The 16,756-nt window shown below is 34.6% G+C and overlaps 1 protein-coding gene across 4 annotated transcripts in view; it reads right to left on the reverse strand.

The window, feature by feature from the left end:
* Positions 1-16,756, reverse strand: part of FBXL17 (F-box and leucine rich repeat protein 17) — a 380,831-nt gene that overhangs the window by 175,158 nt on the left and 188,917 nt on the right. For 2 of the 4 annotated variants that reach the window (XM_065861735.2, XM_065861734.2), the window contains one exon: positions 7,523-7,599. The exons of the other annotated variants lie outside the window; for them this stretch is intronic. In XM_065861735.2, the coding sequence (XP_065717807.1) occupies positions 7,523-7,599 (77 nt within the window). The remainder of the gene's footprint in view (positions 1-7,522; positions 7,600-16,756) is intronic. 4 annotated transcript variants of the gene reach the window in all.

Genomic DNA, 16,756 nt, shown 5'->3' on the forward strand with positions numbered 1-16,756 from the left:
TACTTAGAAATGAGGTGGGTTTTTCCTAAGATTACCAGAAGCATCTCTCTCTAGAGAAAACAAAGCACAAAATAAAACTTTCTATTATGATTGATAAACTACAGCCAAGTTTGTCACCAAAGAATTGAAATAATAACAACTGAAATAACTAAGCTTCCCACAGAAGACATTAAATTAAGGGAACAGTATTTGTGGATCTCTGTACAAGGGAATGCAAACACAAAGCACAACATATCTCCATTTTCCACATTTAGAACAATCACCTGGGAACAAACTGTGTACAAATCATAGGTTCTGCTCTGTTCATCTTGATGATTCAAAAGTGCATCTATATCCAGTTTCTGCTACTATACTACATTATTTTTGAGGGTACAGGTTAAATGAGACGATTCACCTTCTAGTATGACAAAAATAGTTTGGAAATTTGTCTTATCTCATTGCACAACGAGAAAATCCTTTATTGTGCACTATAGGACAAAGGATTTGAAACTATCTGCTTATGGAGAAATATGCTATTGGAGTAATTTATCTCACTGTATGGGTCTTGAAGATGCATGGTGGTAGGTCAAATCAACTTTCAAAGAAAACTGCATGGAATTTTCATGACAATAGGAATACTGCTGAAACTTATGCCTTTTTTTTTTTAATAGTTATGAATTGTATATAGCGTTTACAGATAGTTCAAGGGCTCTTTTCTGCTTCAGGGATTACTTCTAATAAAGTTTTAATTTGACTTTTTCTTATTAACAATTTCTACTGAAAACTCCAGATGGGTGACTAAAGTTAGCCCTAAAGTGCACTCCTTGAACACTCTTAAGAGAACTAAAGATGATATCCTCTGATAGGGTTCTAATTTAAAAACACATGAATATACAGCTATCTTTCCTCACATTATTATCCTCTTGGTTTCACTGTCATCAGGATCCCTTAAGGAAATAAAGTTAGGTGTCACTACATGCAAGGCAGTATGTGAACAACTACTCCAAACTAAAACAACAATATCAAAGGAATATAAAAAATCGAAACAAACAAGCTGAAAAACATCCTTACAAAAGCTCTATATAATTTTTCTCGTAGCTAGAGGGAAAGGTACAGAGGTTTTGGAACACATGAAGAGACTCCATAGCTTCACTGCACACTCCAACATAAACCGTAACGTCATTTAAATGGAGGAAGGGATAGTAAGTTATGCTGTGTACTGCTGCTTTGTTAAACTACATAAAACTCTGTAACTCATCCCTATTGCTAGAATAAGCTTCCACTGATCCTTATGATTACCAGAGTTTCTATAGAAACATTTGCTTCAGAATTCTGAAAGAATTAATGTTTTAATATAAAAGCAAATAAAACCACTTTCACTAGCTGCTAGAGATTTTGTCAAAGTAAGTATCATCAATGCTTGCAACAGGGTACAGATCGCTTCCCACCTACTTATTCTTCAGGTAATTAATTTTCATAGACTACTGGAGTTAAAGTTGCAGCTTATCTACAAACAAGGAACCTTAAAAGTAAGCAAAGAACCTCAAAATTTGGCACTAAACATCAAAAATACTGCTGATTTACTTCAGTGAGTTTAGATTTTTGTATAATTAAGTTACAGAATAAAAAGCAGAGAGAAAATGCTTTTGTGGAAAGCATGATAAGTTTATAAGAAAGCAATACATATATTGTTTTTCTTTCACATGTATACAGCAATAAATAAAGTAATTAGATAATATAATACCACTATTTTATATATATACAAACATCCATATATATATAACATACATAACCACTAAAGAAGGTAACAGAGGCCCTGGTCCTTAGAAGATTACCTGTACACTTCCCTACAACCATAAACATAGTTCTCAGTGTGATCACTGTTTGCATGCATTGGGTCATTAAAAGAGCACAAAAGAGAAACAAATATGCACAGGATAAGAAAACAATAGGGGAAAGACTGATTCTGAGAATATGGGCAACTTGGAACTCAAGACAGCAGCAATTCAAAATAGTTTTGAAAAAGAAATTGAAAGCTATATTTAATCGAATGTAATAAATTAAGAAAGAGATTGCAAACCAGTAATGTGTGAGGATGAAATCTTCTTAACTCAAAAATGTATTCACTACCTGCTCCATTCTGTCTATCCGTATGTGCTGGATTTATCCTACAAAAAAAGTATTATTTCCCTTCTGAGTAATACTGTACAAAAGACATGGTGTTTTAAAAATAGATCTTAAAGGCTAAAATTAGGAAAAAATCGCTTCAGTGAGGTCAAGCGTTAGAGAGATTTGCTAATCCAAGTGAGAAGCAGAAATGAAACATTCCTTTGTGAGGAAAACCACATAGCATGCTTATTCATTATGATTTACATGACAAATGCCAAACATAGTAGAGAAAACTTGAGCGACTCTCATGGGACTCATCTGTAATATTTAGTAAGCAGACCTGATACCTTCATAATTAAAATATTCTATTTCAAAATAGAAAGCATATGTAGCCTGAATTTTAGAACATTAGAGTTTAACAGAATCTTGGAAAACTATTTTAACATTGTTAACTGTAACTCGCTTCTCAGAAAAGAATCCGTAATCCAGTTATGAAGAAAAAATATGCAACTTACAGTTATGTTCCATCTTGTGACAGTTGGACTTGACTTAGTATAAACACTACCTTATTCCTCCAGAAATCTACCTGTAAAAGCTATGTCCCAACTATAACATTTTAAAATAAAAAAAATATATAATTCAATTCCCGTTTGCTGATACTCATTTTTTGCTTCAGCAAACATTCTCACAGAAGAAAAGCTTTTAAAAAATCATGTACCCTCAGAGGCTGTAAACGTATCAGTAAATGATGAAAAGAATCATTACGAAAAAGGAATAGCCATAATTCTAGAAAACAGAAGGGCTACATATCTAGGGAACTCTTTTCCAATATTAATTCTGACAGATATCAGCAAAATACCACAGTTCATCTCGGGTCCTTACGCCAACCATTTCATCTGAAAAGATTTGTGCAATTATTTTACAGCTAGAAATAGAGACTTTTTAAGTTAGGTAAAATCGAGAACTACTAGGTAATGGAAATTCTACAAGACAACTATGGAGACAACCGTCATCTTCACAGGTTACCTGGCAAGAATTGTTATGATATAAACATACTCCTCAAACTGTGCTAACCACACTCCTATTAATGACAGTTTGGGAAATTTGTCTTTTTGGAAATTTCTTAAGTGATTTCTCTTGGTGTAGCTGTACGAAGTGCTGACTTTGAACAGCTCCAAACTTTTTCTCCCCTCCCACTCCCAGCTTAGTGGAGGCCTAAAATTTAAAGCTTGTCTTGACATGACTTTATGCACATACAGACAAAAAACACCGGTCTGAAGTGGAAGTAAAGAATTGGAGACTTTTATCTTTCATTACTGGTAAGAACGTGATTTTTAAGTAATTCTTAGTAAATTTACACTTAACACTATTGCAAAATCAGGCGCTTAAAACATCCAGTTCTTTTTCTCAAGCTAGTTTCATCAAAACTTTTAATCTCTGAACACAGAATCTCACTTTTGTGTTTCAGAGTGCAAAGGACTCCGCACCACTATAAACTTTATAAGTAATAATTTACTTAAAACAAATTCCCAGAACTAAGGATATCAATAAAACCCAGAACTAGAGCATAAAATTGAGAAGACAGTTACACAATTCTCTGTGTGCTCGCTGCCCTAGCTCACTGCTATAGATCTTCACATCAGCCTAATTTTTTTGACACATCTCCCCATATCTGAGAAAGCCTAGGTTTCTTACTAGTTCTTAGTAAAAGCTTCAATACAAAACTGCCTATGTTCAAGTAAAGTTAACATTGTGACACAAACCAACAAAAGGCAGGAAATTCAAAGACAACACTGATAATCCATGCTTAATTAACTATTGTTTATCAAATGGGCAAAATGATATGAAGAACTAATGTCATCTTTAACTTCACTCTGTCTGTGTTCTTGGGCAAACAGTTGTTTATCTCAAAGATTATACTAACTCAGTCTCTCTCGTCAGTATAGGTAAATTCTAGTGATAATTTAGAATTTTTCTAGTGATAATTTAGAATTTAACTGGATGGAAAGAAACTTTAAAACTCATTTTAAGCATTCTAATATGTTACCATGTAACAAACATCACTAATTGAAAATGGAATTTTAGAAAATCATGCTAGACAAACATAAATGAAGATATAAGTCTAGAATTATTTTTTAAGTAAACAAAAAAAACCTCATTGTATACAAAAAATATAAAATTAATCATTTTGTACTGTAAATGAAACAGAACATTTTTTTTTCCTCACAAGTTAACAACTCTTAGTATGTACACATACTTGAATTCGTCTTTGAATCCTCTTCTGTCTGTGTTTTTATATAATGTAACAAAACTGGGCAGCACAATGTCAGAGAAAGTAACGCTGCCTATGGCTACATTATCAGGGTGCAAGGCTTTTTAATTAATCTCTTAGGCTTCAAAATAAACTTCAGTATTTTAGTGTGATTAAAAGAAAGCTTATTGCAGACAGCATGTATTTCTGGTAGTTTTGCATACTGTCTTATTGCAGACATTGGAAAACTAAGGAATTAAGTTAATAAAATGACGAAGTTCACACTTCATAGCCTTCGCTAGAGTACATTAAATTATCTCACACATGTATACCTATAGCATTAATTACAGGCCAACAATAACAGTTTTTGCTGTAATTATTTTATTTATTTACTGCAATTATTATTATTATTATTGCTTAATTAACATCTCAAATGATTACAAATTTTGTTGGACGTTAGCAACATTACTTATTTTTTTACAGTGAATTTCTAAGCAATTATGATGTTGACCCAGACATCAAAACTCCACTAATCGCTGTACCATCAAAAATTGTTGTTGAACAGTTTCAAAGAAGGCTTTTAAAATCTGCAGCTGCACTCCATCAAGTTGCAAGAAATCTGGTTGCCAGCTCTGTGTATGCTTAAAATACTCAATGAAATTGTGTACAGTTACCATTTAAGACTGGTCTCAAGATTTTAATTTCCAAACCAAGGACAATTATGTTTCACTCTCAGGATTATCAAACAAAAAAGCACAGTATGCTGTATGGTCTTTCCCAGTCACAGCCTCACAGAGCTTCAGACACTACTTACCTGGTTTTTGGTGGAGCCTGAACAATCTGAATGATCCCACAAGAAATCTGGCATATGTTTCTCAGCTGATTTCCTCTACTTGCTGCAGATACAAAAGTGCAGAGGACAGGAGGGCTTGAAAAGCCTCTAAGGGAGATAATGGCTGCTCATTTTCCTTTATAGAGGAGAGGCAGCTGGTTTGATAAAGTTCAACAACAAATAGAGCTTGCAGCACTGTAAGGAGCTCCCTTTTTAACCTAACAGCACCACAAACAAATGTGAGAAAGTCTTACACTGAAGTATGAGGAAATAAATTAAAAAGGAAGAAAGGAAAAGGGGGAAGCTTTGCTTCACTCTGCAACACCCTTGTTAACCTAATTAATATTCACTTGCTATCACATTTTTAATCTAAGGCATAATTTTGACTTCCTTACAAAGCATAATCTATGCTTATAAATTCTACTTTACTCCAGGTTATTTTGCATTTTCAGCTCAGATATCACAATCAGATGAATATATTTGCCAGCCTGGTATATTGAGATATGTTCAAGATTATGATGATAATCAATTAGTCTTAATAATGTATCAAAAATCAGTCAGTACCACAGCTGTTTTGCTGGATGTCTTACTGATCCTTATTAGCATAAATAGACACATTTTTAAGTGAACAGTAAAACCTAGTATCAACACTATCAACTGAAAATGTTCTCAAAGTCCCAGTAACTGACTGCAATAATGTTGAATGACTGTGGAATCCAGTACATTCATGACAGGTGATTCTTAGTCCACAGAAATCAACAGGAGCTCAGGCTGGATGGAATTAATTCATTCTATGGAACACACTTCCCACTTTTTATCTAGCCATGGACAATTCCTTTCCCCTTTCTCCATTCTCTCATAAGCAAGACTTTCCCTATCATCATTTTTTTTTGCTTCAGGTTCTGTGCATGTTTTCCTACTTTTGGGAGAAATCCAGTTTTCGTCTCAAGTACCCCAGCCAATGAAAGGTAAAATCAGCTTCAGAAACTAGTGATCCTCAAGATGTGGATTCCATTACTCCCATGATAATTCTTTCTACATGGGTTATTGAAATCAAAAGGGACAAAAGCACAGCTAGTAGATCTGTAACACACAAATGGACAGTTTCACTTCCAGCTGAGGTCCTGCACCTCTGACCCTATAGCAGTGACAAGAAGCATCTTCATTGTCACTTTGTGTTCCACAGACAACTCCCCTCCTTTAATTTCCAGTAGACAGGCTGCATTTCCCAAATTCACAAATACATCTTAGTCAAGCGGTATCAAGCCAAGAAAATCTATGTTTTCAACTGTGGCAGGATCTGTTCCGCACACAGAAGTACAAACATGCACAAACTAGAGAAAACAGTGGTGCAGGTCCAAGGTGTGTCTCCTCTGCCATGGCCCAAAGCTAAAGCTGTATTGTGAGCTCATGTTAAAATACTGCGGACATGAGGCAAGCTGAACTCTGCAAATCAACATACCCTTGAATGTACCCATGCAAACCCCAGTGAAGTGCAAAATCTGCAGAGGAAAATAAAAGAATGAGTTTGTGACCACTGGAAAGGTAATTTATCACTTTGACATAGTAATCCTTCATAAAGGCTACAGAGTAAAAAAGTTAAAATGAAAGCCAGAGTGAATGAGAAACAAAATAATCAGAAAACCTGAGATGCACATCTTACAGATATTTATAAATCCTACTAAAATTTAGGCATGTAAATTGGAGATAGACGTTTGAGAATTTGGCCTCATTGCAGAACTAAATGTCTCATTTGAGGTCAGTATCTTATTTGAAGAAAAAATAAAAAAGATAAAACAAAGAAGCCTTTGCAAACACACTCAAGTGCTAAGAAGTTTTACTATACTAAATACAAATTCTGTCCCTTTATGTGGCCCATCAGACAGAAAGACTAACTCCTAATGTGCTTTTCTAGCAGAACAGCATTTTTACAGGATCATCAAATTCATTCAAATGTTATGGCCTATAACAGGCAATCAATCCACACTTATAATTACTTAGTTATGCTTGTACAACATCTAAAAATGCACGTGTATTTTTGGATTTTCTCTCAAATGCTCTCCCGGTCTCCAGGACGTTTCAAAGGAGGCTCTACCCAGTCTGCCCAGTAACTGTCAGTTCTATAACGAACGCTTTGTAGCACATACACTGACTTTCATACATACACTGACTTTCATACTTCTAGCAACTGATATTTTTAAGTATGTCAAACACTTTTCATACATTTTCAACTTCTATGCATAAAGGTTCTGAAAATTTTTATCTATACATTTCTATACATATAAGAGTCCCTGTACAAAGCTGGTAGAGCTCAATCTTCGCAGAAAAAAAGATACAGGTATACTACATACCATAGTCAGTGATCTTACAGGATACTAAATACAGCTCTTTCAGATTCCGACCTTCTTTGGCAATCACCTCCACACATCTGGAAGACATGTACAGTAAAATCACAGTTAAAAGACAATAGATCATTTTTAAATACCAAGCACACAATCCACAAGTGTAATGCACCCTTTCTCAATTTATTCCTTTTGTGAATTGTTCCACACAATTCACTGAAAATGCATATGGCTCCACATATACACTGGAGAAAAATATTATTTTACATTGAATGTTTTTAGATCAATATTCCCGTAAGTCTTTGAATATGTGAGTTGCTTGAAATATACACAGACAAGTCCTTTGCAAAATAATACAAATGTGAATTTCCATTTCAGTATTACAAAGTTACTGTGTAACTTTGGAAACTTTCTATTGCAAGACTTAAGCTTTGAGAGTTTTTTTTCTAGGGAAGAAGTATAAATGCACTGTAAAGAGGACAAAAGATATGAAAATATAATTCTAAATTCATGCCTATATTTCTTCAATGGTTATTGCAGGAGTCAACATTTCATCAGGTCATGAAACGCTACATGCCATTGGTGTTCCAGTATGTTGCTGGAGAAGTTTGTATAGGAGAAGAGAGCTCATTTGTTTCCTTTGTCACAACTATGATGAATTTGCAATGAAACGCAAGTTCTTTTGTGTTAATCTCCTTGTTTGATTTCTTGCAAGCAAGAAAATTAATACGAAAACTGTCTTGTCAAATAGGACATTACTGTATATTGCAGCCAAGTCTATATTAATGTTATATTTACAACTGCATTGTTTATAGTGTATCACTCAAAAATATCGTTCATAAAATATATTTTCGGTCCCATTAATGTAAAACGCACCACTGTTCATCAGATCAGCTAACATGAATATTGTGCTATTCTCTGTATTGAGACATTTTTAAAAGAGGATAAATTCTAAGAATTTCATCTGATCCAACATATTCCTCTTTAATTTTCAGATCAATTACCCGATCATCTACTATGCCTCTTAAATCAACCCTCCTACAATACACAAAATTACTTGTCAATTTTGGAAAAAATATGTATTGTTAATCTTGTCATAACTTTTGGAAAATACAGCTACACCCTCAGGGAGGTTTTTCATCCCCTTACCACCACCAATAGATTACCTCCCAATCTGATTTAACTGTTCATGCTGACAAATTTAGATTTTAAAAGCGATCACCTAATCCTTATAGCTTACAATAACTCAACTATAGCCCTTCATATCTGTTTCTCCCCTCTCTGCTGCCTTCTTCTAAAATCTAGAATAAAATTTCACTACTGCTAATGAAATAGCATGCCTCTGACATAGTACCTTAATCATAATTCCTTTGCCACTGCTATAAATTCTAAACCCCTGAAAACTGAAGCCTAGTATTTAGAATACTTTTGAAATGCTTGTCATTAAGAAAAGGTTGCCTTAATTCATGAATACACAAAGAAAGAAGAGAAATAACATGGTAACTGCTGACGACATGGAAGAAAAACAGGGTGAATCTCCAGATTAGATTATCTTTTTAACTTGTAACTTTTCTGCTAAGAAAATTAGCAAGCATGATCTTTATATTTCTTTCAGAAGTTACACCATGACCATGCATTCTAATATAAACTAACCTCAGAATTATACATTTTCATCAGGTTATTTTATGAAAAATTAGTTAAGATTTAGAGCATTAAACACACTGTGTGTATGTGGAAAACTACTTCTATTCCTGTAAGACATAATTTTGAAGAAGAAACTCATCTTTGTTAACTGGCTTACCAAGATTAACTAGGCCATGAGAAAGATTTTTTTATTTATTCCAGAAAAATACTTCCTAATAATGAGATTACATTACTAATATTAGTAACATGAATAAATGAATAAATAGAAAATCATTATCCTATTAGACGGTATGTTCATTAGATACATCAGGAAAAATGATGTAGTTAAAAAGTGCATGGACATTGCCATTAAAAGAAGTTATTATTAATTCTTATCACATATATAATTCAGCGTAGTACTGAAATTATGAAATACTTTCTACTTTGAATAAAAATTCTGAATCTAGAAAAAATATTTTGTAAATTTTATCTAATGACTCTACAAGTTTTCAAATAATTTCTGATAATTTTTACTTACTAAGAGACAATTAATTGATCAAAGATATAATCCAGCAAGTAATGTCTAACAATACCACAAGACAGTCAAAATTACATAGAAGGCTACCTTATTTTCCCTTACTTCAGTTACACAAATTTTTAAGCCATCAGGGTTAAATCTGTATTATCTGCACATAGACATATCTGCATGTGTGTCCTTCAGCATCCTTATATAGTTAAATCTCAGGATGCTGGCCATTCTCTGGCTTCAAATAAAAACAGTTCAACTGTGAAGAAAGCAAGTTGTAGTTTCTGTCCCCCCTCCCATAAGGGTGCTTGTATATATTTACAAGCTTGTCTGAACAAAAAAAGACTGCAAGAAATGAAGTGTCTGAGAAGAAATTTTCAATGCAGTCAGTCACTCAATTCTAGAAACAAAGGACAAAAGTATTTGCCTGTGTGGCCCTTTTTAATTATATCCTTTAATCCATCCATATAGCGACAGCTCTAAGGGTTAAAGTTTTTTCAAGTGACTTGAGTGACTTCAATCTTGTTCTTAGTGACATCCTGGAGTCTAAATAAAATACTGTTCACTTTCTCCTAATGGGAATAGAAAACCTTCCCAGTCTTTAGTTATTTCCGTTAAACAGGAAAAAGAAAGGCAAAAAAATGTTTGACAGTCTCATTTTTTTTTAAATATTAAAATGACCTAAGATCTGAAAGAATGAGGTAATGACACATCTCATTCAGAGGAAAAAAACCTAAATATAGCTCAAATATGGAATTTATATATTTTTGTCTGCCTTCTGTAACTTGCATATGTGATTCTAATTAGTTTTAATATAGATCATCCCCGTGTAAATCAACTTGCAGAGACAGAAGAAACACTTTATATGACCTCACAAGCTTCTGCTCTGTAGATGGCCACACAATAAATGATTGTTAGCAACAACTGATTTATTTAGAACGCAAGGAAAAATAAGAGTAGTTGTGCCTTTATTATTTTACATTTTAATCTTTGTTAAACATGACAGCGAAGAAAAAGGTTAAAAGAACAAAATAAAATTAACCTTTTCTACAAAGCAAGGAAAAATCATGTTAATTCTGTTGTAATAATCCATCAAAATTGTATCAGATTATTGCCATATCTATCTTTGGAAGTCTTTCTATTTACAGTGTTGCTGAATTTGACAGCAGACAAGCCTAATCTTAAACACATCAGCATAATATTGGTAAATAAGAAAAGCAAAGTTACTTAAAGAAGCAGCAAGTGACAGAAGAGAGCAAAACAGGTAATTGAGCCCCGAAAAAACTGGGGACTAACCTCTATCTGCCAGGGAGCTAACATGATACCTCTTGGACATGGTGCCAAGGCAGAGAGAAGATCTTTTTAAATCTCTTAACCCAAGGTTACTGAACAGGCTTCTATCAGCTCATTCTACTAATTTTAATAACAAAAAGATATGCAAAATCTAACTGTGAAAGTTACAGGGACATAGATATTTCTTTTATTATTTTCCTCCAAATATATTAAAATATAAACATTCGTCCAAAAAGAAGAACAGTTTTTACACTCAGAATAAGCTATTACTCAAAATGAGGCAAGGGTTCAATAGCCAAGGAATAAAGAAATAAGACTATAATTAGAGCCTTGATAATATGCAAGTCTGGATCAGAGCTCTCCAAAGATAAAATCTCTTCACTTCTTACTTTGTAAATTAGTATTATTTAGATCCCTCTAAGACATGAAAATGTAAAACCAAAGAAATACTTATTTTAGGGAAAAGCTGCTTATTCATTAAACCTTAAAATATTATCTAACAAATTCTTATGCCAAGCAACCCCCCCTGATCTACTCAATATTTTATGAATGTTGTTCTCTGATAGACTGATGTGTAATTCAGTTTTATTGCATTTGGTTCTAAAATTAAGAAATTAATATCACACACTATGAAATTTACAGTGCAATCAGGTGCAAGAAAAAGGCGAAGAGCAGAAATTGATTTTACATAAACAAGTCAATCAAACAGTATTTCAGAAACCAAGAATATAACTAAAAACATACCTACCTACTGACAATACAAAACAGACTTGCAAGGCCATAGATGTTTATAAACAACTACAGCTTGCTCAGTGCTGTGATGTTGAGGACATCATCATTCCAGCATCCCAAAGTTCATTATGTTCAGAGGCTAATAAACCTAAGATTGCCTCTTACAGTTATAATTTCTAAAAATGCCTTCCTACTTGAGAAGCTAAACAAATCTCCAGAAGAAAAGGATGTAACTATAATGTTGCTAAAATTTTAGCAATTAATATCAGGAAACAAGTCTCAATCTGGGTTACAGAAACTGCGGAAATTTGCCTACTAACATGTACTTGCATATGCAGCTTCACATCTGGTCTACACATATGACCAGAAAAATGACTTAAGTGCACAATTTAGTGGTAGAAAGTTTCTCTGCAAAGAAGCCTCTTCTTCAAAAGTAACAAAACTGCATGACTGAGACATAGATATGTCTACTGATAACTTTGAATTTAGGCCCATCATCTTGATGGCTTCTGCATCTGTGCAATGATTTCACCAAGCCAAGGGTTCTCTCTTTCCATGACATAATGCAAAATCTAAATGCTTAAAATCATTACGAAAAACAAAACAAACAACCCAAACCATACCAAACAACCAACCAAGAACAAATTAGAAATTAAGCCGTTCAAAACCCTGTAAATTTATTCTCTTATCCAACTGATCCCTACATTCTTTGACTTAAATTCAAGCTTAAGGTTTATGAATTAAGCTGTGCAACCTTCTACCTGTAAGAAAAGATATAAAAGATCCTTGAGTTATGGTAAATAATTGTCTTTTCTACATACATACACAGCTTCTGGGGTTTTGGTTTAATTCTAAAAACACTGGAAAATCATATTTGTGACAAACAAAAAGAACTACTGAGAAAACATCACTACAATATTTGTGGTATAAGTAGTCCTGAGAGCTATTGTTACAGTTTGAAATGCTCTTGGGCCCTGAGTGAAGTTGACTGGAGTTGTCATATACTGGTTAAGAGATCACAACTTGAGGAGTGAGTTTCACTCACCATAGAGGTGTAAAAAATCCAAAGCATTAACACATTGACTTGGTAAGATCCAAAATGACTATCAGATTGTTTACAAGTCCTCTTTACGTGTGACTGGCATACATTTGTCTCTAAGCAGTAAAGTGAACACATTTCTATCCTTCAAAACATAACCAAGACCACTACTAGGAACCAAAGAGAGCCTGGAAAGAACATTAAAACATACAATGGAACATCAGAAACCTTTCACAAATCAGTATATAGAGGTCCTCAAAATTAGTGTTTAAAATATTAAATTCAGGCAGAAAATAGTAGTTGTGTACAAAATAATACTCGTAGTCATTGGTTTTGATGACTTAAACATTCCTACGGAAGGCAATAATAAAATATAATAACCATGTCTCCCTCATAATGAAATAAAACCTCTTACCACAGAACCACATTCAGATTCTTAAGAAATTTATGTAATCTGAGGCCTCCTATACTCATAAGGAATAATTTGAAGGCTAAATTAGTGAAAAGACTAGCATTTTAATAAGAGATCTATAAACTCTTGCAATACGTCATAACAATAAATGATGAACTTCACACACTGATGGATACATATTCCTGTTTCAGGATTCTCTTTCAGTGATCATTTTATTTACATTATGAACAACAGATTTATTTTAATAGATTTGTTTCCTAACAGTATCACAGTATGTTTAGGATTGGAAGGGACCTCAAAAGATCATCTAGTCCAATCCCCCTGCTGGAGCAGGAGCACCTAGGTGAGGTCACACAGGAACATGTCCAGGAGGGTTTTGAATGTCTCCAGAGAAGGAGACTCCACAACCCCCCTGGGCAGCCTGTTCCAGTGCTCTGTCACCCTCACTGAGAAGAAGTTTTTTTCTCAAATTTAAGTGGAACCTCTTGTGTTCCAGTTTGATCCCATTACCCCTTGTCCTATCATTGTTTGCCACTGAGAAGAGCCTGTCTCCATCCTCGTGGCACCCACCCTTTATATATTTATAAACATTAATAAGGTCACCCCTCAGTCTCCTCTTCCCCAAACTAAAGAGCCCCAGCTCCCTCAGCCTTTCTTCATATGGGAGATGCTCCACTCCCTTCACCCTCTCCAGCAGTTCCCTGTCCTTCTTGAACTGAGGGGCCCAGAACTGGACACAATATTGCAGATGGGGTCTCACCAGGGCGGAGTAGAGGGGAAGAAGGACCTCCCTCGATCTACTAACCACCCCCCTTCTAATACACCCCAGAATGCCATTTGCCTTCCTGGCCACAAGGGCACAGTGCTGGCTCATGGTCATCCTGTTGTCCACCAGGACCCCCAGGTCCCTTTCCCCTACACTGCTCTCTAATATGTAATTTCCCAACCTATACTGGAACCTGAACACTTCATACTAGTAAGTGGTATAATTTTCACTTGTCCTTCAGTTATCCTGGTACACAGTTTTACCACCATTTTAACATTCCAGTCATATTAAAAATATGTATTTTAAAATTGTTTATAATTTGAACACCAAGAACTGCATCTATAAGAAATTATATTAATCACAGAGCCAGCAAAACAGAATAAGACTTTCAATCAAAATCACAGGCTGAATTGAAAAGCACTTTTTGTCTGGAGCCAGTATACAAAGTGTTAATAGTTGTACCAGTTAACAGCAATTATCTTGGGGCAGTCATTAAGTTCTGATTAGCAGGGAGGTATTCTTTAGAAAATCAATGTAATTTAAAATTAGGTTTGCCAAACAGTCTTGTCACTTACAGCACAGGAAAACAGATAAGCGGTTTTTCACATTGGAACTCACAAACTACAGAGGCAAGGGCAGACACGTCCCACAGTGTCTGCTTGTGCTCTGAGCTAGTCAGATGCAAGCAAGCTCCAATCAGAGAGCCACACAGGTAAATTAATCAGCACTATGTTTAAGCTGTTATGCCCCATCTTTCAGCAATAAGTATCTACTTTCAAATATTTATTAGTAGTCTTTTATAAAATTAAATGTCTTTATAATTCCTGTTACCCCGACTGCATGTAAATCCAGCAAGCAATTAAGCCAAGAAAGGAGAGATTTAATAAATTGTTTAATTCCCCTGACACTTACATGAAGTAGTATTCCAGGTAGCCTTTGGTTCCTTTCTGACTTGGATGAACTAGATACTGTAATTGATTTAACACTGGGGGCTGTATAAATGCAGGAATATTTACTAAATTATCTAAAGTCCTAAAATTGCATTCGGCTCTTTGAAGGCAACCAGGAGGCTGATGTGGCCCACAGTGAAAAATAAATTTGACATCCCTGATTTAATAGAAATAAGCAACTATGAAAAATAATTTTATTGTAAACCCCTCATGGATCTGATTTTCCATAGCTAATTATGCTGAAGTCCAGAAGACAACTGAATGGTATATGTTATTTTTTAAGAACTTTGAAATATTTTGGAATACAGATTTGAGATGAAAAAAATGATACAGCTCTTCAAATACAATTTCTTGAATCCACTGTGGTGACTTGTTTACTGTCTTAAGCAAAACCAAGGAACTGCTAACTATCAGAAAGCCAATGCACATTTCTTAGCAAACATTAAGTTTTGTATTATAGGAACAAATAATGCTTTCCTTTATGAACTGTTTCAGTTATGCCCTTCCACTGGAAAACTGGTAAAATACTTGCTTTACTAGGATGATACAGCTGGATTACTCTGCTATACTAGGGTGCTGGTGTAGAAATTGGTGCAGGAATTGCTTACATACATGTTGCTTCTTCACACACATAATGTCATGATGGCTTTTCCTAAGACAAGTTTAAAGCTAACTATCCTAATGTTATGTACTTGCAAAGGCAAAAATGTATAGATTTAGAAAATAATGACTGCACTGTTGCTATAGACAAGATCAGGAGTTGACAAATTGTAGATTCTATTTTTATGCACATAAGCAAATCCTTGTGAATTCAATCAAGGTACGTGATGTCCCACTGCCTCATTCTAATTTACATAAAGTGTACTGCAGTGCACAGAGATCGTGTGGTGACATTTGGATGCTGAATGTGTGTTCTAGCCAAATTTTTACTTGAAATGACTAGTAATTGATGCTGTATGTGGAAAGAAGTTCAGAGACAGACCACCATGCCATCTGCAATTTCTGAGGAGTGCAAAGGAGAGAGACATTCAGGAGAAGGAAAGCCCAAAGAATTGGTATAACTCCCTCTCCTGGTACAAATCACACAAGGGTTTACAACAGCACAGTTGCACCATTTCTTTCATGGAAAGACTGGGCTCTGAGCAGAAGTAGTTTTACTTCTTCCTGGTGTTTTAGAGATAATACTTATATGTTTTAGGCCTCAAGATTATTCCTGGAGTTACACTAGCCTCAGTTTTGACAGACTTTTTTTTTTTAAACTAGTCTTGTGCCATCCCATTAATGTATAGTATATAGAATAAGAGTACTCATAATTAATTTGGTTTTATTTTATGCAAAATAGCCTTCTTTCCTCAAATAAAGCTTCCAAGTTTAATGGTAAAAATAAGAAATGGGAACTGTACTGCTGTGCTCTAACTTCTCAAAAATATTCTTTAGACTGTCCTTTCAGAATGCCTGGATAAACTTTAAAATAATTCTACAAAAAAGCAAAAAACTTCACCTGAAATTTTGAAAATAAGATATTCAGTGTTTATAGAGCTCTGTACTTCTTGATCTCAACAAGGAGTGTGCACATTTGGAAGAAGATTTCACCACATTCACTGCTTGATTTTCATACCACAGAGGCTGACATACACTTCACTGAGTTTTGCACATAGACAGCTAAACTAATCTACTGAGATTTGCCCTTTCCATCCCTTGTGTTTTTCTAATCCAGATAGAACCATAACCTCTACCGGCTACTCTTTTATGTATGTCTTTAAGACTATCCATTCTTGAAATGACAGTGCAGATTATGGTCAATGTCGATGTGGACTGAGAAGGGACTTCATCAGGGTCTCTCCCACTAACTTTAAAAAACAGCAAAACCTCTGCCTCAGTTTCTTCTTTCCAAAATTGAAA

Source organism: Patagioenas fasciata, chromosome Z (assembly GCF_037038585.1).
Source record: "Patagioenas fasciata isolate bPatFas1 chromosome Z, bPatFas1.hap1, whole genome shotgun sequence".
Lineage (NCBI taxonomy): Eukaryota > Metazoa > Chordata > Aves > Columbiformes > Columbidae > Patagioenas > Patagioenas fasciata.